The sequence below is a fragment of the Pituophis catenifer genome, unplaced genomic scaffold (genome assembly GCF_029215685.1).
Source record: "Pituophis catenifer annectens isolate HBS135680 unplaced genomic scaffold, rPitCat1.0.hap2 SCAF_2, whole genome shotgun sequence".
In the NCBI taxonomy this organism is placed as follows: Eukaryota; Metazoa; Chordata; class Lepidosauria; order Squamata; family Colubridae; genus Pituophis; species Pituophis catenifer.
Genome location: NW_027256882.1, coordinates 199,774,720 through 199,798,401, shown reverse-complemented (window position 1 = coordinate 199,798,401; position 23,682 = coordinate 199,774,720). Strand labels below are relative to the sequence as shown.

At 43.7% G+C, this 23,682-nt stretch overlaps 1 protein-coding gene across 1 annotated transcript in view; it reads left to right on the top strand.

Annotated features, from left to right (window-relative positions):
• Positions 1–541: 541 nt before the first annotated feature.
• The window catches only part of GNE (glucosamine (UDP-N-acetyl)-2-epimerase/N-acetylmannosamine kinase), a 56,702-nt gene continuing 33,561 nt past the window's right edge, over positions 542–23,682 (top strand). Inside the window, exon 1 of the mRNA XM_070938521.1 lies at positions 542–771. Within this exon, the coding sequence (XP_070794622.1) occupies positions 718–771 (54 nt within the window). The 5' untranslated portion in view covers positions 542–717. The remainder of the gene's footprint in view (positions 772–23,682) is intronic.

Sequence of the window (23,682 nt, the reverse complement as noted above, 5' to 3'; positions counted from 1 at the left end):
TCCCAAGGTCATATTGATGATGGTTGCAGAGTTCCAGGTCAGGGGATCACTTTTTGCAACCTTCTGACAAGCAAAATCAACGGGGAAGCCAGATTCACTCAACAACTATGTTACTAACTTATCAACTGCAATGATTCACTTAACAACTGTGGCCAGAAAGGTCAGAAAGCGAGGCAAAACTCACTCAAACAAATGTGGGTTTTGCAGGAATGTTGGGCTCAAATTGTGGTCGTAAGCCAAGGACTACCTGCGAATGCAAAATCCGCTCAGAGTGTTTTTTGAGGTGAGCAGATATTTTTATTGACCTGATCGGTCCCAGACTGGAAGCATTGGGCGTTATATTCTCGAAGGCACCAGGGGGCTGCAAAGCGTCTTTTGCCACACGCCAAGTGCCAAGACCTGGCTTGGAGGAAAATGTAACGTCAGCCGTCAGTCTCAATGCTTAAAAGCGCTTTTCCGAGCCCAGCTCAGCGTCTCCATCTGAAACACAGCCTCGGCTGACATCCTGTTGCTGCCGAAAAAGACCGGCAAATGAGTCAGATCTTTCCCTCGGTGACTTTCCAAGGGGGCCGGGCTTAAATGTGGGGCATGGAATTCAGGTGCCCGGCGAAGCCTCGCTAGAGAGAGAGAGAGAGAGAGAGAGAGAGAGAGAAAACCAAGAGTTGCCCGGTTCCTTCAGCCAGCAGAAGAAGAAGGGGAAAACCCCAGCTCCGCGCCATGGAAAGCCACGAGCAGCACCGCCGGACGCCTCAAAGCCCTCGCGGTCCCCACGTAAGGCAGATCTCGGGTGGGAGAGCCTTTTGTCTCGGAAACTGCGGGCGGGGGAGACGGTGGGCTGAACGAGAGCCTTGCAAAGGCAACCGGGAGAAGGCAGGCAGGCGTCGCCACGAATGGACTCTCGTTGCGCGGGGTCGCTTGCTCGTCTTTAGTCCCTCCGGGGTGGTGGTGGGGAGGAAGCCACTGGTCCTTTAACTCCATCTACCCACCCCGATCCAGTTAAGGGATCCGGGGAGCTCTCCTTTTAGCTCCGAATTGCCTGTAGCGCAAAAGCCAAAACCACGGAGGTCAGATCCCCTTCAGCACAACCAGGGAGGGAGCAATGTGATGCCCGAGAGCGAAGGAGTGGTGTCGCTCCTTAGCCGGGTCTGGTTTGGAGAAATGCAAAGCTGGAAGGGAGGAAGCGCGTCCCCATCCTTAAGAGGGGTGGCTCCGCTGTCGGGATTTTTCTCCCCACTCGCCCCCCCTCCCCGAAAAAGAGAATTGCTTTCTGCATCTGGTCAAGCAACCCTTTCATCTTTGACCGGCGGTGCAAGGAGGGAGGGGGCAGGGGGGCGGGCAGGGTTGAACGCTAAGGAAAGCCAAGCCCTGGTAATTGCCTGATAAAAGTTCAAGGGTGCGGGATCCCCGCGACTTCCAGCCAGGCGCCTGTCCTCACGTGCTTTGACTCTGGTGTCGCTACCGCTCCGCTATCTTTCCTTGGCGACCCCAGCCAATCTTCTCCTTCGGTCCATCTCTCTCATGTCAAAACTAGGGCTGAGCTTGAAAGATTGGCAGTGCTTCAGGAAGGAAGGAAGGAAGGAAGGAAGGAAGGAAGGAAGGAAGGAAGGAAGGGAGGGGAAGGAGGGAGGAAAGAAGGAAGGAATTTTCTATAGAAATCATTTAATAGCCTCCCTAAAAACATTATTGGAGTCTGATTATATTTATTTGTATGTTCAAACTTGGGAAGGAGGATGTTTTGGAGGTGGGAACTTGTTAAAATATTACATTCATCCTTCGTGTGTGTGTGTGTGTGTGTGTGTGTGTGTGTGTGTGTGTGTGTGTGTGTTAGAGAGAGAGGGGGGGAGAGAGAGAGAGAGAGATTTCTTTTTTTTAATTATTTTTTATTATAGTTCAAAAAAAAAAACAAATGAAAAAACAAAGACAAATATATTATAGTTTTTCTATCACAGTGTAACATCACCAAAATGTCCATGTATATATACACCAATAATCAGAAAGTAAAAATAGAAAATATTTACAGATTCTTATATACAATTTTACACTTCCAATACTTGTTGATTACCATAATTATACCATCATCTATAATTATAATCCAGCATTATCCTTTGTCGCTTTCCCATCGTTTCTGGATCCGATCATACCACATGTTCCAACTACTATAAAAATCTGAGTCTCTTTTACCCTTGTTCACTTTTGTAAGTCTATCGGACTCCGCACATTTCATGATTTTATAAATTATTTTGAAGCCCGTTGGTAGATCCTCATTCTTCCATTCTTGTGCAAATGCCAGTCTCCCTGCAGTGATTATGTGCAGCATCAGATACCATTTAGTCAATCCAATATTTACAGGTCTAACCCCCAACAAAAAGGTTTCCGGTTTCAATTCCACTCTACAGTGTGTAATTTCAAGCAACCATTGTCTTATTTTCATCCAATATTTAGCTGCCAGTGGACATGTCCACCATTGGTGGAAGTAAGTTCCATTGCTATGCCCACATTTCCAGAACTGTGAAGATGTCCCGGGGAACATTTTAGCTAATCTTGCTGGAGGTAGGTGCCATCTATAAACCATCTTATAAATATTCTCTTTATAAGAGGATGCCATAGTTAATTTTAAATGTTTAAGCCAAATCTCCTCCCATTTTTGAAAATCCAATGAATAACCCTTATTTCACCCCCAGGCAATCATGGAGTCTTTAACGACTTCCTCTCCCACTTTCAATGATAATAGGTAAGAATAGCATCTTGATAAAACTTCCCTGTCGTTACCTAATAATATTTTATCCAATTCTTGTTTCCCATGATATATCCCTTCACTCTCCTGATCTTTCTTCCACCTTGAATGTATTTGGGTGTAGGCCCACCAGTCTATATTACACCCCTCTGACCTCAGTTGTTTCCATGTCTTCAGTCTGCCCTAAGTATCCAAAATGTCTTCATAGGTCAAGACCTTCTCTCCTTTGTATAACGTCGAGTATACCAGGGCTTCCTGAGTCGAAATCCAACATGGTATCTTCAGGTACAACTTTCTCCTAAGTCTTTCCCAGGTATCCCCTAGGGTCTTACGTAAATAATGATTGCAAAAATACCTCGGTCGGATTGACTGTCCTGGCCATAAATAGTGGTGCCAACCGTGTTGAAGACTGTGGCCTTCTGCCACCAATAGCCGCCTCTTTTTCAAGGTGATCCAGTCCTTCACCCATATCAGAATGGCTGCCTGATGGTAAAGCTCCCAATTTGGGAGTCCAAACTCCCCTCTATGTCTAGGTTCCTGCATCATCCTAAACTTAATCCTTGACTTTTTATCTTGCCAAATAAATTTAGAAATAACTCTGTTCAAGGTGTTGAAGAATTCCCTATCCAGACTTACTGGGGCAGTTTGGAACAAAAACAACCATTTGGGGAGGATGTACATTTTGATGGCAGCTATCCTTCCCATAAGAGATAGTTGTAAATTTTTCCACCTCTCCAAATTTCTGACTAAAGGGGAACATAATTATCTTCCTTTACCGAAGAGCACCTTGGTGTCAACCAGATTCCCAAGTATTTTATTTTATTAGCTGTCTGCATCCGCAGGAGTCCCTCCAACTGACATCTCTGCCTCTGCATCATATTCTTAACTAATATTTTCATTTTTTCCTTGTTAATTAATAATCCTGCTACTCTCCCAAAATCCCTAAGTACCTGTAATAGCTTTGGTCCTGATTCTGATGGATCCTCCAGTATGAAAACTAGATCATCCGCATATGCCTGAACTTTCACCTCCTCGTGCCTAACCCTCATTCCTCTTATTTCCGTATTCCTCCTAACCTCCCTAAGCAATGGTTCTAATCATGAAGTCCCAACTCACTCTGTCGAACGCCTTTTGGGATTTTTGAGAGATTTATTTCTTTATTGGGTTTATATACCACTGATCTTGCTATCAAGTGACTCTGGGCATCTTACAACGTGCTTTTACTTCTGCTCGAAAATTTTACCTCTGCTCAAGAATAATGTGTGTTGTACCTACTTTGTCCTACTGAATTGACTTGGAAGAACCTCTCCTCCCAAAATCTGCACAGTTCTAGAGGTTTTAGTGTAATGGAGGGAAAACCCAGCCTACCAGATGTTGCTGAACTACAGCTGCAAGCACTACTTGTCATGTTGTTGGGGCCACTGAGAATTGCACTTCAGCAGAATCCAGAGAGCTGCAGAAAGTTTGAAGGAACAGAATTCCCCACTTGTTCCCTTCCTGCTCCCTATCCCCATGTATTCACCTGAAGAAGCAACTAAGATATTCAGCAGCCTAATCATTGAGAGGAATTTATTTATTTATTTATTTATTTATTGCGATTTATATGCCGCCTTTCTCCCTAGGGACTCAAGGCGGCTTACAAAATGACAACTTCAATACAAATCACAATACAATACCAAATTAAAATCAGTAACCCAATTAAAAACGATTTAAAATTATACCAGTGTACCCCCAAACGGATCAGTTTAATTGGCGGAAGAGCCACGTCTTCAGCTCGCGACGGAAGGAAAGAAGGTCGGGGGCTGTCCTGAGCTCAGTGGGCAATCCATTCCAGAGGGTCGGGGCTCCCACAGAGAACGCCCTCCCCCTGGGGGTCGTCAGCCGACATTGTTTGGCCGACGGCACCCTGAGGAGGCCGACTCTGTGAGAGCGCACAGGACGATGGGAGAACGGCTGGAGATGGTCCTGCAAGTACCCCGGGCCTAAGCCATGAAGGGCTTTATAGGTGAGCACCAGCACCTTGAAACGTATCCGGAGTGCCACCGGTAGCCAGTGCAGCTCACGCAGGAGAGGTGTTACACGGGAGTATCTAGACGCCCCCGAAACTACCCGCGCGGCTGCATTTTGGACTAGCTGAAGCCTCCGGACACATCCCAAGGGCAGCCCCATGTAGAGGGTGTTACAGTAGTCCAACCTAGAGGTAACAAGGGCGTGAGTGACCGTGGCGAGGGCATCCCGGTCTAGGAACGGGCGCAACTGGCGCACAAGACGGACCTGTGCGAAGGCCCCCCTGGTTACGGCCGTCAGATGGTCATCTAAAGACAGCCGAGAATCCAGGAGGGCACCCAAATTGCGGACCCTGTCGGAGGGAGCAAGGATTTCACCTCCGATCATTAAGGATGGAACCTCCAGATCCCGGGATGCCGGCATCCACAGCCACTCAGTCTTGGAAGGGTTGAGTCTAAGCCTGTTCCTCCCCATCCAAACCCGCACCGCTTCCAGGCAGTGGGACATCACGGAAAGGGCATCCCTAGGGTGGTCAGGGGTGGAGATGTAAAGCTGGGTATCATCAGCATATTGATGATACCTCACCCCAAAACCATGGATGATCTCACCCAGCGGTTTCAAATAGATATTAAAGAGCAGAGGGGAGAGAACCGATCCCTGAGGCACCCCACAAGTGAGAGGCCTCTGGGAGGATCCCTGACCCCCCGCCCAAACAGACTGCAGACGGCCCGAGAGATAGGAGGAGAACCACTGTAAAACAGTGCCTCCTAACCCTATCCCCCTGAGCCGCTGCAGCAGGATACCATGGTCAATGGTATCGAATGCCACTCAGAGGTCAAGAAGGACCAGGATGGAGGAGCAACCCCCATCCCTGGCTCGCCAGAGATCATTTACTAGGGCGACCAATGCCGTTTCCGTGCTGTGGCCACGCCTGAAACCAGATTGGTAAGGATCCAGGTAGTCAGTTTCCTCCAGGAATTGAGGGAATTGCTGTGCCACCACGGACTCAACAACCTTCGCTAAAAAGCGAAGGTTGGAGACTGGACGGTAGTTATTAAGTACGTCAGGATCCAGGTTAGGCTTCTTAAGGAGGGGTCGAACCACCGCCTCTTTAAGCGCAGCGGGAAAGACCCCTTCCTTTAGTGAAGCGTTGACAATAGCCTGGATCCAGTCTCCAGTCACCTCCCTGGCTGCCGAAACAAGCCAGGAGGGACAAGGGTCCAGTAAACATGTGGAAGATCCCAACCTACCCATAATCCTGTCCACGTCATCCAATGAAACAGGCTCAAACTCAACCCAGATGTCTCCACCGAGACTAGGCCCTGTCACCTCAACGGACTCTGTCCAGTCGGAGTCCAACCCGGTCCGAATCTGAGTGATTTTATCTTGCAGAAACTGTGCAAAATCCTCAGCACGGCCCTGTAAGGGGTCCTCCCTCGCTCCCTGATTAAGGAGGGAGCGGGTCACTCTAAACAGGGCTGCTGGGTGATTTTCTGCAGATGCAATGAGAGTGGCGAAATAGTTACGTTTCGCCACTTCCATCGCCACAAGATAAGACCTAATATGGGTTCTTAGTTGTGTTCGGTCGGACTCGGATCGGGAGGATCTCCAACCACCCTCCAGGCGTCTTTTCCGACGCTTCATTTCCCTGAGCTCCACGGTAAACCAAGGAGCCGCCCGGGATCTGCGTCGGATCAGAGGCCGCAAAGGCGCGATTCGATCCAAGGCCCCCACCGCAGCCTGTTCCCAGGCCGCGACAAGGGTCTCAGATGAATCGTGGGCTAAGGAGGCGGGAAATGACCCAAGCTCCATCAGGAAACTTTTGGGTTCCATCAGGCGCCTGGGGCGGAACCATCTTACTGGTTCCACACCCCTGCGACGGGGGGTGGCAGAGGAAAAGTCGAGTCTAAGGAGGGAATGATCGGTCCATGACAGAGGGTCAATAGATAGAGTCCCCTCCCCACGATCATTTATCCACTGTCCAGAGAGAAAAATAAGGTCGAGTGTGTGTCCTCCAATATAAGTTGGGCCCTGTACAATCTGAGTCAGGTCCATGGCCGTCATGGAGGTCATGAACTCCCGTACCAACTCAGATGACTCACCGGCCGATGGCAGATTGAAGTCTCCCACAACCAAAAGGTTGGGGAGTTCCACCGTCAATTCGGCTAAGACATCTAGTAGTGCGGGCCAGGCAGCTGAGGCCACGCAGCTGGGGGAGAGGTACATGATCAACAGCCCAGACTGAACTCCAGGGTCCCATTTCAAAAGGAGGGATTCACACCCGCCAACCTGAGGAACAGTGACCTCCCTAGGCCTAAGACTTTCCTTAATAACTACCGCCACTCCTCCGCCCCTCCCCTGGAGTCGTGGCTGGTGTAGTATCCGGAAACCTGGGGGACACAAATCCACGAGAGGGACACCGCCCTCCGGCCCCAGCCAGGTCTCAGTGATACAAGCCAGGTCCGCGTCCTCCTCGTCTATAAGATCTCGGACGAGGAGTGTCTTGTTCACCACGGACCTGGCATTTAAGTACACCAGTCGGAGTCCAGGGCTCCGCACTCTGTCGCTGTCGGGGGAGCAGGATGAGCTGAGGGGGCAGGAGGGCACCACCGCTTGAACGAAGCGGCGGCGCCCTCCTAGCCCCCCCCTCTCCCGACCTCTGCGTCTCCCAACTGTCACAAGGATTGGAAGACCCTCTCTCCACTGAGCCTCTTTGTTCCCTCCTCCTCCCTCCCTCCCCCCACAACCATCCGACGGGCCCAATTGCTGAACCGTAGGAGCCGCCCCCGGCTCAACCCTTACCACCCGCCTCCCGGGTCCCCTTAAAATTTGATTAAAAACATTAATTAAAAAACCCCTCAAACCACGCTTAGAAGCATGCCACCACTCGGGGTTCCAAAACCCGTCCTTGAGGTAGGCCTTCGATAAATTCGAAGGCCATGTCTGCGAGAGGGGGGCATCTCGCAGAGCAAGGAGGGTCGCCGAAGTGTAAGCCATAATAAATATGAGAAGTGGATGGAAAATAGCAACAGGAAACCGAGATGAGAAACAAGAGGGATAATGATGGTAAAATAGGAGTCAACCCAGGCCGGCATAACCACCGCTCTCTCACAGCGGTGGAGAATCCAAGGCTGCAATGAATGAGTCCCGCGGAACCAGCCGCAGCCACCCTCTCACGGTGGCTAGGTGGGGAACATCCACCGGCGGAGTCATAGAGCAGTTCCTAGGAACATGATGCAGCAGCAGTCCACCAGGATTCATAGTTCATCAGTCTGTAACTCCATAACTCTGACCAATACAACGAGACCAATAAGGCAGTAATAGGGGTGAAAAGATAAGATGTAACACTTTACGGTGTGAGAGGAGCCAGGAGTCAGATAGCAGTTCAAATAGGGGAGATGACAAAAGTCCCAACAGACAACTGAAGATGAGTAAAACAAACAGGCCGAACCAGGCAGGCAACAGTCCGAGGGGGGGGGCAAAAATGGGGGAGGGAGAGACCCCAGGGAAGAGCAAGATGGATGGATAATTATCACTTCCCCTCCGGCCAACTCCCCGCCCCCCAGATCTTTTTCAGGACCACCCGCCCCGCAGTCATAGTCTGTCCTCGCTGGGCAGTTACAGCCCAGATCTTCTCGGCCTCTCATCTCCAGTGTGACATTCACCGCCATCAACAAGGCTGCCACAGTACCCGCTGCCTTAATCTCAGCAGATTCATCGGGGGGGGGGCTAACGATCTTACAGCAGCCTTAGTGCCTGTAGCCTCCCCCAATTAGATGTAAAATCGCCGAGTGTCTGCAGCGTTTAATAGCGCCGATCCGGCCGGTAAAACTCCAACGGCCTCAGCGCGATTGCAGGGGCCGACACCGCCCTCCCAGCGGCGCCCAGCTGATGCAATCCTCTCATCGCCGTCCCTGGGTCATCCGAGAGCCGTCTTCTGTCGGAGACGGCTCATTTGAACTGTCAAAGGCTCAGCATATCGGGCAGGGGGCCGATGAGTGGAAAAACGGCCTTCCCCCGGTTTCCTGTCGCAACTCTTTCATCCCGATCTCAGCCGGCACTTCGGGGAACCGCCATCTCGTGCATGCGTAGCTAGAGTTTAAATTAACGCACTGGGGCATCTAGAAAAACTTAAAAATGCATAATTTTTAATAAATATTGTTTATTAAAATAAGCAAAAGGCCACCCCAATGATGCCCTCAAAGTGATGTCCCAGTGCCTGGAGGCTGTGCTGATCTGGATGGGGAGGAACAGGCTCAAGCTCAACCCTTCCAAGACTGAGTGGCTGTGGTTCCCGGCATCCTGATATAGTCAGTTGACTCCATCACTGACTATCGGGGGCGAGTCTTTGGCCCCCACGGAGAGGGCGCGCAATCTGGGTTTCCTCCTGGATACGCAGCTGTCCTTAGAGGAACATCTGACGGCGGTAGCCAAGGGGACCTTTGTCAGGTTCGCCTGATCCGCCAGTTGCGGCCCTTTCTTGATTGGGATTCCCTGTGCACAGTCACTCATGCCCTTGTCACCTCGCGCCTGGACTATTGCAACACTCTCTACATGGGGCTCCCCTTGAGGAGCACCCGGAGGCTCCAACTGGTCCAGAATGCGGCTGCGTGGGTAATTACGGGAGCCGCCTGGTGCTCCCACATAACACCACTCCTGCGTGAGCTGCACTGGCTCCCAGTGGTCTTCCGGGTGCGCTTCAAGGTGTTGGTCACCACCTTTAAAGCGCTCCATGGCATAGGACCTAGTTATCTTCGAGACCGCCTGCTGCTACCGATGACCTCCCACCGACCTGTGCGCTCCCACAGAGAGGGCCTCCTTGGGGTGCCATCAGCCAAACAATGTAGGATGGTGACCCCCAGGGGGAGGGCCTTCTCTGTGGGGGCACCTACCCTCTAGAATCAGCTGCCCCCAGAGATAAGGAGAATTCAAGACCTCGGTGCCTTCCGCCGTGCCCTTAAAACTTTCTTTTTCCAGCAAACCAGGCTGGCTTAACATAACATTTTTTAAAAACATTTTTAACTGGTTTGTCATTTTAAATTGGGGCCAAATTAATATATCCTTTTAATTGTTTTTAATGTTTGTATTGTATGTTTTTAGTTGGCTGTACACCGCCCTGAGTCCCTCGGGAGAAGGTGTGGTATATAAATTCAAAATAAAATAAAATAAATAAAATAAATAAAATAAAATTCCCACTGCTATGACAAAAAAGTAGAGAGGGTTTGCACCTTGCAAGCACCATAGGGAATTCAAGGTCCTTCCCACTGCATCCATATGTATGAATTAGGCTTACTTACTTAATGGACCAAGTCCATTGGATTTCAAGGACATCATGCTCTACCAGCATTTACACATGTGAACATTTCTTAATCCATTTTCCCATCATTTAATAAAGATATTTTCAAAAACACTAATCCAATTGAGGGTAAAGGTTCATTCTCCGAGCTCGTGGAACTCATTCATCTCCCAGTTCTAAATTTTTTCACTTATGAATATATCATATAATTTTTCATTCCATTTGTCTTCTCAAATAAAACTACCTTAGCCTTTGATGCATTAATTTCCAAATCCATAATCTTCATTCTGTTGTACCATCTATGTGAACCTCTTAATCATTCAGGTCTTGAACCAATAGCATAGCATCATCTCATACAAAATTATGGGTACATTCACATCCTCAATGAATATATCCCTGACATTACTAAAAATGTTCCTTACAGAAATCCATTAAAGAACCAAGGAGAATCCCATTCTTGCTCCCTGCTGTGTAGAGTCTTTTGCTTATCATTCAATTTGTTCTTTCACATGCTTTATTTCCATGATATACTATAGTTCTGTAACTATATTAAACAACAAGCAACTTTCAATTACACTCACATAAAACATTGTCTAACTCAACCCTATTCAGTTTATCATATGCTTTGTCTAAAAATCAACAACTGACAATACAATTTCTTTATCAGATTAATACATTCAATGACATTCAGGGGAGCAAAAATTTGATCTGCACACCTTGCATCCAGCATAAAGCCATATCACATTTTCCAAATTTTGCTCATTATTATCTCTTGTATATTTTCAATCAAAATGCTACTAAAATTTCCATGAATATTTTAAAAAAAGGGGCGGGGGAGAGATTTGTATGATCTGAAGAAAAACCAATGTATTGGGCAAGGAGGGCTCAGAATGTCAAGACGATGGACATGATCAAGTCTTCCATTTTTCATATTTGTGCATTATCTCTTGCTATCTTTGTTTTTATAAGATAAGGCAAGCAGCAGTCTTTTAATAATCAAACAGTTACAGCTTTTGCATAAACAGTATGTAAACAAACTACATTCATATTTTAATGGTTGTTTAGGTTTGCTATCTACACCTGCAGCCTTATTATGTTTCAACATTGTCACATAATTCATTACTTCCTTGCCATCAATTTTTCTTGAACACCAACCTAGCATTAATTTCAGTTTCAGTCTTTCACATATTGCTATCATTCTCAAATAGAAATCTATGAAATACTTCTTCCAGGACCCCCTTACTTGAACTTTGTTCCAAAAAAATTTATCATGGGAGACTCCTTGTTTATGTTTTATGTTTTATTAGATTTATATACCGCCCTACTCCCGAAGGACTCAGGGCCGTGAACAGGCACAGAATAAAATACACAGATACAAAAGTTAAGAACATAATTAAAACCAGATTAAATAATTTAGCCCGAGACAATTAAAAATCCCAATAATTTAAAACAGATTAAAATTTTGATTTACAAGAATTTTAAAACAGGGGAGAAAATTAGGCCAGGCCAGCTTGCTGGAATAGGAGAGTCTTAAGAGCACGGCGGAAAGTGCGCAGATCCAGGATACTACGTATCTCTGGGGGGAGCTCATTCCAGATAGTGGGTGCCCCCATAGAGAAGGCCCTCCCCCTGAGGGCTGCCAGTCGACATTGTTTAGCTGACAGCACTCGGAGGAGCCCCTCTCTATGAGAGCGTACCGGCCGATGGGAGGCTGCTTGTGGTAGTAGGCGGTCCCGTAAATAACCAGGTCCTAAGCCATGGAGCGCTCTAAAGGTGGTAACCAAAACCTTGAAGCGCACCCAGAAGACCACCGGGAGCCAGTGCAGCTCGCGCAGGAGAGGTGTCACATGGGAGCGCCATGTTGCTCCCATAATCACTTGCGTGGCCGCACTCTGCGCCAGTTGGAGCCTCCGGGTGCTCCTCAAGGGGAGCCCCATGTAGAGAGCGTTACAGTGGTCCAGGCTAACCTATTCCACCCTCTTGCAAAACTACTTTTCATTCTCATTAAAATTGTTCTGCATTTTATCAGCCTTTTATAAACGTAACCTTTCCTTGCTGTCATTTTTGCAGTAATATTATCTCGTTCTCTTTCTTTCACACACACACACACACATCCCAAAAGCATGTTGTTGTTGTAGTCATCATAATCATCTTTATCTTTGTATCCTTTGTTGATTCTCTCAATATTTTATCAAAAATAACCTCATCAATTACACTTGATTCATTTTTTCATATGCATATATGAATATACTGATGTTTATATTCAAAATATTGTTTAAATAGATACAGACTAAATAAATATTTTTCTAATTCATTCTTAGATCTCTGAGTAATCAGTCACTTTTTCTGTGCACATCTCATTCCAGCCATCCATTCATGTCACCCCCAGAATTATATTTTCACTTGGATCCAATTATTATGCTCCATTTTGTGCAATTTTAATCAAAACTCATTTCAGTTTTTTCCCTTGTTAACCTTGTATTGCAACATGCAGACCAGGAGTAAAATCCAGCAGGTTTTAACAGGTTCTGGAGAACCGGTAGCAGAAATTTTGAGTAGTTCGGAGTACCGGCAAATACCACCTCTGACTGGTCCCAGAGTGGCGTGGGAATGGAAATTTTGCAATATCCTTCCCCTGCCACGCCCACCAAGCCACACCCACAGAACCGATAGGGAAAAAAATTGAATTTCACCCCTGATGCAGACACATGCCACCAACTTATAAATCCCTACTTTCATATCCATACCCAAGATGACATCAAGTCATTTTTTCAACATACATTCAGCTATTTCATTCCTAATTAAACCTATACCTTTATTTTCCTGTGTCATCAATTTATCATTTCCACTAGCCATCCAGAACCCAGTGAGATGGGTGGCATATACTGTATATTTAATAAATAAATAAATAAATAGATCAAACTATCTTCTTCAGTTGTTATACCTATCTCCTTTCTCTTAGTTTTTCGATTTTCTTTCTTTTCGGTCATTAATTCTCACACTGCCATTTATTCCTACATATATTACAAATTGTAACTTTTCATATGTTACGCTGTTAACAGATGAGCCTCTACAAATTGTTTCTACCATCCATCATGGCTTTGGTGAATTTGGATTTTCACATCCAAATTTTTAGCAAGATAATGGAAAAAGTAGACCAAGTTATCAGCTTGGAATATATCAGTTTCTGTATGCAGGTTTTCTGCAGCAAAAGAACTGTACATATCTTATGTATTTTTTTGTACATTTCAATCAGTGTACTACAAACTTAATCAAAGCCCCTTTTTATCCATGCATGCTTTATGTTCATCTATATAAGCCAGGATCTCTAACTTAGAGTCTACCATGCAAGCTAGTATAATGTTGTCTGTGTTCAGAATTAATAGATATCCACAGTGCATTGACATAGTCAGGATAGGCTATTTAAACTGAGATTAATTAGTGCTACTTACAGTTCCATATCTGAAGTGCAATCTGGAAACCATTTATTAAATTCCAGGCTCACTTTACTCTAAAATATCCTTTAATTGGGCTCAGAGAACCATATCAGAAATGTATGATTATTTATACATGCTGTATATATTTTCAATAGGCTAAGTTTTTGGTGTAAACAGCATTGTAAAAGATAGTATTCTGTCCTGACTCTCCTTCTCTTAATCAGGAAAAGACATCATCAAAGAAAGGAAGAGAAACAAGGAGAGGAAGAAAAGATTCACAACAACAACAACAACAACAACAACATTAGAATGAACTGTTATTAAGACATAGAACCATGATGGCGCAATAATTAGAAGGCAATATTGCAGGTTAATTCTGCTAACCGCCAGCAGTTCGATTCTCACCACTCAAGGTTGACTCAGCCTTCCATCCTTCTGAGTAAAATGAGGATCCAGATTGTTGGGGGCAATATGCTGACTCTGTAAACCATTTAGAGAGAGCTATGAAGCACTGTGAAGCAGTATATAAGTCTAAGTGCTATTGCTACTGAATAACAAAACAATGTTTGTGTGGGACCTAGGCTTCCCTATGAGTAGTATATATCAGGAGTCAACAACCTAGAGATACAATTGCTTAGTTAGGTTTTTAGCTATGAGTTTTTAACCTTTTCCTAAAAATGTTTGGGGGAAAGGATTTGCTTAGGAACTTGCTTCTAGATTTTGGCAGCACAATCTTGGTAGCAACATGGCTAAGAAGCAACAACAAACATTTTTGGAAGGCCACATACAATCCCTGGACTGACCACTTCTTTTTTTTTATTAAAAAGTTTATTATTTTTCAATTACAAAGATAAGCATTCCATCTTTCCTTATGCAGTGTGTCATCTGGGTACAAACATCTCTATGCAACATCGTTCACCATTTGCCACATCACTTACATTCACAATCACATTATTTCTCAAAACTTAATATTATAATATATTAAACATTTAAACATTGCAAAGCTCTCCATTTTCTTCTTAATATCCTCTAGTGATAATACCATATTAACATTAAACATCATTATTCTCATCATACATATACTAACAATTTTCATCTTATTTATATCTTTATCTTAATGTATTTTCTACTTGTTCTTTAGCCTTCTTCATTTCCGAAATCCTTTTTTATCCTCCAACCATTGATAAAATACTTCCCATATCATATAATATTCAGTTTGTTCTTTCTCCTTAATTGCTAATGTTAATCTGTTCATTTCTGCACATTCTAATATTTTCCTTATCTGGACTGGCCATTTCTGATTAGAGAGAATGGAGTATCAGCAGCTGGATTAATTTTAGTTAAGTTAAAGTAACTATTAATTCATCTTTACTTCCTTGGTATGGAAGACATTTAACACAAATTACTGAATATGGTTGGAACAATCAATCTAGTGAAGATAGATATGAGAATACAGCTGATGTAGAGGTCAAAGACAAATGAGTTGTACAATGTGGGCATATTAATATGCGTTCAGGTGAATAGCTCACCTGTTACATCTTGCAGATAAATTATAGGAAGCTCCACTGATTTGTTTTGGATCAGGGATTTAAGCTGGCCATGAAGAAAACTAATTTCATGCCCAAAACTTGAAGTCTACAAAGAGAAAAATAAATAGATTAGATTAGATTAGATTAGATTAGATTAGATTAGATTAGATTAGATTAGAATTCTTTATTGGCCAAGTGTGATTGGACATACAAGGAATTTATCTTTGGTGCATATGCTCTCAGTGTACATAAAAGGACAAGATACATTTGTTAAGAATCATAAGGTACAACACTTAATGATAGTCATAGGGAACAAATAAGCAATCAAATCATACTAGGAAACAATCAATATAAATCGTAAGGATACAAACAACAAAGTTACATCATACCGTCATAAGTGGGAGGAGTTGGGCGACAGGAACAATAAGAAGATTAATAGTAATGCAGACTTAGTGAATAGTTTGATAGTGTTGAGGGAATTATTTGTTTAGCAGAGTGATGGCGTTTGGGGGAAAAAATTGTTCTTGTGTCTAGTTGTTCTGGTGTGCAGTGCTGTTTTGCGGTGGTTCTCCTCCTTCCTCTCCGACCGCTCGCAGTTCGTGTTGGCAGGGGGGCAGAGGTCGACCTCGAGGCGTCTCGCATGGGGAGTGCCGCAAGGGTCGGTCCTCTCGCCCCTCCTGTTCAACATTTATGTGAAGCCGCTGGGTGAGATCATCCGTGGTTTTGGAGTGAAGTGTCATCTGTACGCTGACGATACCCAGCTGTACATCTCCACCCCAGACCATCCCAACGATGCCCTTGATGTGATGTCCCGCTGCCTGGAGGCCGTGCGGGCCTGGATGGGGAGGAACAGGCTCAGACTCAACCCCTCCAAGACCGAGTGGCTGTGGCTTCCGGCGCCCCGATATAGTCAGCAGGTGCCATCGCTGACTATTGGGGGTGAATCTTTGCCCCCCACGGAGAGGGCTCGCAATCTGGGTGTCCTCCTGGATGCGCGGCTGTCTTTAGAAGAGCATATGACGGCCGTGGCCAGGGGGGCCTTTTATCAGGTTCGCCTGATTCGCCAGTTGCAGCCCTTTCTGGATCGGGACGCCCTGCGCATGGTCACTCATGCCCTTGTTACTTCCTGGTTGGACTATTGTAATGCTCTCTACATGGGGCTCCCCTTGAAGAGCACTCGGAAGCTCCAACTGGTCCAGAATGCGGCCGCGCGGGTGGTTATGGGCGCAACCCGTTATGCCCATGTGACACCCCTCCTGCGCGAGCTGCACTGGCTCCCGGTGGTCTTCCGGGTGCGATTCAAGGTGTTGGTTACCACCTTTAAAGCGCTCCATGGCATAGGACCCGGGTACCTCCGAGACCGTCTTCTGCCACCAATAGCCTCCCACCGACCAGTTCGTTCCCACAGAGAGGGTCTCCTCAGGGTGCCATCAGCCAAGTTATGTCGGCTGGCGACGCCCAGGGGGAGGGCCTTCTCTGTGGGAGCCCCAGCCCTGTGGAATGAACTGCCCCCGGAAATTCGTAAGATATCTGACCTCCGGGTGTTTCGCTGCGCATTGAAGACCCTGTTGTTCCGCCAGGCCGGACTATCAATACAATAGTTTTAAATTGGGGTATTTAAATTTATTGGGGTTTTAAATTTGAGCCATTTATTTAATTATTTTAAATTTTATATCATTGTTTTGTTTGTGTTTTTAAATAGGCTGTACACCGCCCTGAGTCCTTCGGGAGAAGGGCGGTATAGAAATAAAATTATTATTATTATTATTATTATTATAGCGTTGTTTTGAGGGTAGGAGTTAAAAAAATTTAGGGTCCAGGATGCGAGGGTGTCTGTAAATATTTTCACAGCCTTCTTTTTGACTCGTGCAGTATACAGGTCCTCAATGGAAGGAAGGTTGGTGGTAATTGTTTTTTCTGCAGTTCTAATTATCCTCTGAAGTCTGTGTCAGTCTTGTTGGGTTGCAGAACCAAACCAGACAGTTGTAGAGGTGCAGGTGACAGACTCAATAATTCCTCTGTAGAACTGTATCAGCAGTTCCTTGGGCAGTTTGAGCTTCCTGACTTGATGCAGAAAGAACATTCTTTGTTGTGCTTTTTTGAGAATTTGCTAAGTAGAAGATATAGGATGGTAGTGTCTCGCTTGAAAAATAATTGAATAATAATTTCTATCCTTTATAAATCTTACAGCGCAATTCTAAGTGAAATCAAATTCTGGGATTCATTTCTGAACAGGAGGGCATTGCTTCTCCTTGGAGACAGAGGATGGCGGGATGAGACACAGCCACTGCTGGTTCCACAAAATGTAATTATTTCCCATCTTTGCTTCTTCACTGGAGTCTTTCACCAATAACAGTGATGGACAGTCATCATTGGAATTAAATTTCAGCCCAGCAATCAGTCTAATCTTTCCTACTGTACATCATAAAGAGTCAAACCTTTGCACAAAACACAGAATCTCTTCTCTCTTCAAACCCCAGTTTCTTTTGCTTTGACTGGCAAATCTTTCTTTCCATCCTTTAAGTCCATTTAACTACTTGAAGCTGTCATGCTGGATTGCTTACAGACCATTAAGTGCATTAGATGTTTAGATATACACCTAAAGATGGCCTGCAAATGCACAAATCAGTAGTGCTAAATGTACTCTATATACTAGTTAAGAAACCAGTAATGGCTACACTATGATCCAGTGTTTTTCTGATAAGCAGATGCAACATATTTACAAGCAGTATTGTACAGATAGTCCTCGACTTACGGCCACAATTGTGCCCAAAATTTTTATTAAGTGAAACATTTGTTAAGAAAGTTTTGCCCCATTTTATGACTTTTCTTGCCACATTTACTAAGTGAAACACTGCAGTTGTTAAATTAGTAACAAGGTTGTTAAGTGAACTTGCTTCCCCATTGACTTTGCTTGTCAGAAGATTGCAAAAAGTGATCCCATGACCTGGAACCAATGGTGGGTTGCCCCTGTTTCAGACCGGTTCTATAGAACCGGCAGTAAAACCGGCGGGAGGCTCTGCCCACTGACCCTGACATCATCATAAGTGATTTGCGCAGGCGGATCTGCAAGTGATCTGTACGCGCAGGCACAATGCGAACCGGTAGTAAAGGCAAGTAGAACCCACCCCTGTGCCTGAAACTCTGTAAACATCATCAATATGAGTCAGTTGCCAAGCATCTGAAGTTTGATCTTGTGATCATGAGGATGCTGCAACGGTCACGTGAAAAATGGTCATAAGTAACTCTTTTTCAATGCTGTTGTAACTTTGAATGGTCACTAAATGAACTGTTGTAAATTGAGGACTATCTGTATTGTCTCTGTTTTTACCTATTCTCTTTAGATTGTTTAGGGAGTTGTGATTGATATTTACTGCAAATACTTTGGATAAAAAGTGTAGGTGTTTGGTTAATGTTTGCCAGCTAGGAAAATGAGAGGTGGAATGGTAGAAATGTCAATGTTACAATTATATGTACATCTTTGAGACACAGATATCATGCAAAGCTAAAATGTGTTGACTTTGCTTAGAGTTTAATCTGAAAGCAACCACTGTGATTTGTGATTCATTTAATAAGTGATGGCTTAGCCTGTTGTATGAACCGGGCTCAATAAATAAAGATTTGTGAAAATAGATTTTTAAGGATTAAGATTTTGAAGAATGTGACAATTTGAATGACTTTCGAGAAAGAAGATAAAGGAAAACCAGTTTATCTTAACTTATTTTCTCTGCAATATAAATAACTTCCAAAATCCCAATACATGGAAGTTTTCTTTAGCTCCTCACTTGTGAATGCAAAGCATTCTGCAAACACTGAGAACTTTTTTTTTTCTTTAATTAATGTAGTTCATTGTGGTCTTAATGAGACCAATTTAAGCTCTAACAACAGCTGTCTTTGTTTCAGCTGTAGGTATCAAATTCTTCCTCTGGTATTTTAATACAGATACAAACTCAAGGCAAAGTTATAATGAAAATTGGCAATTCTTGTTGTATGACAACTATATCATATGTGGCAATACAAACAAAATGCGGTGTCTTACAAGTTGTTGTTTGAATTATTTGTAACACTATTTGCAACACTGTACTGGGATGGTACAGACATACTGTAGGCTTCTGTGCTCTTAATTGGTTAAAAGTCAGATCTACCCTTGGGGGTGTTATATTGGCTATATATCGGCATCATCCCAGTGGAAGCATCCTATGTGTATTTTTTCATACATAGACATCTTTCTTCCCATGTAGGAAGTGCATGTAGACACCAAATTTTCCATTAATTATTAACTGATCCTCCTGAGACATAAAGCCAATTTTTCTCTCTCCTGTCCTTGGAGGAGAGTAATAAACAGCATTGATTAAACCATAACAGAGGGTGTCATAAAAAAGCTGTTGAAGATAGTTATATATGGATATGGTTGTATAATTCCCTCCTAATTATAGAAGAGTCTAGGTTGTGGAATATTTGCTGAAGTAGGTTATTAGGAATAACCTTGTGAAAGAATGTTGTGTATAATTTTTATATATTCAGACATGGCAGGTGTAATTATATGTGAAAAAGACCTTAGGAGCCTCAGCAAAGAGATGTGGCTAAGAGAATGGCCAGACAAGAGACAGCACACAGCTGTGTGTTGTACACAGATAGTGTTTGAGACAAGATACTCAGAAGAGACTCCCCTAGTTTCTCAAGCTGCAGAGGCTGGAAATATCCAGTGTAGTTTTTACAATAACATAGAGATAGCTCATCTGGTTGCGGCTGTAGTTCCTATCTGTTCCTACCACAAGGCCAGCATCAAGAGCCTTGGTGGCGCAGCAGACTAAAGCACTGTTAAGATAACACCAGCTGCCTGCAATTATTGCAAGTTCAAATCTCACCAGGCTCAAGGTTGACTCAGCCTTCCATCCTTTCGAAGGTAGGTAAAATGAGGACCCAGTTTGTGGGGGCAATCAGCTGACTTTGTATAAAAAAGAACATCGCTTGGGGGGGGGGCAAAGCCCTACTAAACTGGTATATACAAAAGTATGAAGGCTATTGCTTAACGCATTGTAAGCCACCCTGAGTCTCCGGAAAAGGGCGGCATATAAATCGAACCAATAAATAAATAAATAAATCTTGCAACTATCAAAATACAATTCTCAATCCCCATCTCCTTTACAGCCCTAGTAACTATCCTTTGTCTCTTAACTATGCCATGTTTCCTTGGCAGCATCTCTCTGCCCAGTCTTGGCAGGCTAATAAGGAAAGATTGATGGCCTTTCCTCACTATTGAGTTGAAGTGCTATCCACTAATGACATAACATTTGCTGTCTTCGTTGTCAACCCTGCCCTGCTTTTTTGGGGGGTGACTTTTTGAATAGTAGTGGGCTGGCAATATGTGTGGAGGGAAAATCAGGATTCACGGTTTGGAGATTGATCACTATGGGGCTTGGATAGCAAAATCTAGAAATCTGACCCCAGACTCGTTTTGCTCTTGATGTAAAAGCATATGATGAATAAGAGGAAGCATCATCAAAAATGCAATACTGAGAGACTATTGTAGGACAGCTTTGTACCATTGAAGAACATACAAAGGGACCTTTTTTGCCTTTTACAAAGAGGATTGCACTGATATTATTCATACAGATATAATATACAAAAAGGGAATTAAACAAGGGTTTCATTCCAGAGTTTCAGAAAACATTAGGAATAGAAGTGCTTTATATCTCATGAGACATTACATCACGATTGATTTTAAAAATGTGTGGTGAAAAGGGTGGGGGGAATCCTCATTAGCTTACCATTTGCTTCCTATTTCTTTACCAGATTAAAAATATTGAACAACATTATAACTGAGTTTGGTTTATTCAATGTACAAGGTCCACCTATATATCTAGAGTAACATAAATTGGTTTTAGTATCATAGAAAAAACCATGATATGCTTTCTGAATTTGAGCTGTTATTCAAATTTACACTTGCATTACATTTATTTTAAGAAATTGTTAATACCAGTAAAAGTTTCAAGATGCCAGGTGCCTTTCCTCTTTCTGTATGATGAATCTCAATTTGCAGAATACACATCTAAGATTATTAGATTACTTGGCTAGACTACAGTACATTTACTAGTCTATGGATCAAATATTTCTCATGCCAATTTTTTTTCCTGAAACTTGAACAAAGTAAATTCTATCTGGTTTTCTTAAATTGTCTTTACAATTTAAATATTTAAACACTATGTAACTTAAAATTCATTCATATAATCTGGGCGAAGGGAGAGAAAGAAAGAAAAATGTTTTATCTATCAGCATATTGATTGTACATGTAATGAATAAATTTTTAAAAATCCGTACTCAAAGATTGAAAAACAGCCGCACTGTATGTTAGTAAAAGTTAATAACACTCTCATACTGTACTATGTGTTTTTCACTCCATGAAATGTAGAAACTTGAAAAAATAAGGGAGAAGATTAAACCACCCTCTCTAAACATGCCTACAGTTCTTCCTCCATCTAACAATGAACTCCTTTGTATGCATGCTTTTAATAGTAAATACAAAACCATCAGAACATCACATGTAAATCTCTTGATATATTGGAAGTTAGTTTTTATGCAAACTATGTTATTCTTAGCCTGATTTTAAAGATTCCTATACAACCTGTCTTGTTGGGTCATTGTTTCAGAAATATTTCCTTACCTAAACAGAGAAAAAGAATGACCAATGGAAAAAATGCATTGGAAGTGGGAGTGCCTTCCAACTTCCTGCTAGCTGACTGCCCTCGGGTAGCCAATGATGGGACAATCTACCTCAGTCCTGGGCATTTTATGGCCTGTGGGCCAGCGGTGAAATCCAATTTTTTTTGCTATCTGTTGTCTGGGCATGGCGTGGTGGGCGTGGTGTGGCTTGGTGGTGGTGGCAGGGGAAGGATACTGCAAAATCTCCATTCCCACCCCACTCCAGGGGAGAATACTGCAAAATCCCCATTCCCTCCCTACACCTGGGGGAAGGATATTGCAAAATCTCCATTCCCACTCCACTCTGGGGACAGATAGAGGTGGGTTTTTTTTTATTTAATTTATATGCTGCCTTCTCCGGAGACTCAGGGCGACTTACAATGCGTTAAGCAATAGCCTTCATACTTTTGTATATGTATACAAAGTCAGTTTATTGCCCCCACAATCCGGGTCCTCATTTTGCCTACCTTATAAAGGATGGAAGGCTGAGTCAACCTTGAGCCTGGTGAGATTTGAACTTGCAGTAATTGCAGGCAGCTGATGTTAATAACAGTGCTTTAGTCTGCTGTGCCACCAGGGCTCTACCGGTGCCAGTATTTGCCGGTTCTCCGAACTACACAACTACTCAAAATTTCCACTACCGGTTCTCCAGAACCTGCTGGATTTCACCCCTGCTGTAGGCTATATCCAGCCTGTGGGCAATTCTAGTCCATCCCACAGTATTGGCAGATTCGGCAGTGGGGAGGCGGGGCATCAGCAGTGTTGGGTGGGATGTCAGTGGTGGGGGCGGGGCATTGGTAGAGAGGCGGGGCAATGTCAAAATCAGTGGTGCGGCAGAGACCCTCCACAATAGTCCCTGTTTCATGTTTCTCATGTGGCCCCTTAGGAAAATTAATTGCTGGTCTACCTGGCCTCCAGAGGGCTAGAAAGGGGATCTACCTGATCTCCAGTGGCCAAAGGAGACGCTGGTTTATGTGGTCTCCAGAAGACCAGGGTGAGACTAGTCTATTGAAATTCTGGTTGGCAATGTAGCAATGCAGCAGCACTGAAGCAACCACAAATTTGCCAAATTTCAATCCCATGGGTATCAGGGATCCTAGATTTTGGACGCATTCTGTTGGCTAGCCCATTTTAGGTACTTTGGTTCAAAAATGGTTGCCCTATGATGCATTCTGTCACCTAGTTAAAGGTTAGAGGCAGGAGAGTTTTATTAGTATATAGATATTCAATGTGTCAATTTCAGGAGAGATTGTATTCTTAGACAATTTTATATCTGCTTTCTTGGAAATAAGTCTGAATTCAAAAGGACTTTGAATTCAGAGACCTATTTGAAATTTTGAGAATTTGAGAAGGTTTCAGATCCAGCTTTGCTTCTGCTGTAACCACTTTGGCGCTAGTAAGGTATATTCTTGGCTAAACATGGGCTAGGAGTTTTTCTTTACTAACTGACTAAGTTGAGATGGCTGACATTTACTGTAATATATACTACTATTGCTTATCTCCAGTAATTATGAGCAAGTAAAGCAGAGAAATTGGAGGCCTAATAGAGATTATGATAATGAAGTCAACTTTTTTTTTAAAAAAAGATTAAATTCCAGAGTTTATTATTATTTTAGTATTTTCACAGGCTCTCTAATTAATGTATAGATTGTATATCTAGGAATCTGTAGCCCTCTGTGAAGGAATCTGTAGCCTTCCAAATATGCTCCTAGCATCTCTATTCATAACCTATACAATAATATGATACCTGTAGTACAAGACGATAGAAATCACTGGTATTTTAGTTATTTATTTTATCTGCCTTCAAAAAAAGGATGAGAAAAAGATTTTTGGGATTCTTTTTGATGTTGTTATTGTGCCTTCAAGTCAATTTTTGACTCCTGGCGACTGGCAGAACCAGAACCTGCAGTTTCCTTGGAAAAAATTTTGGAATTTGTTTGCTCTTGCCTCCTTCTTAGAGAGAGAGGGACTGGCCCA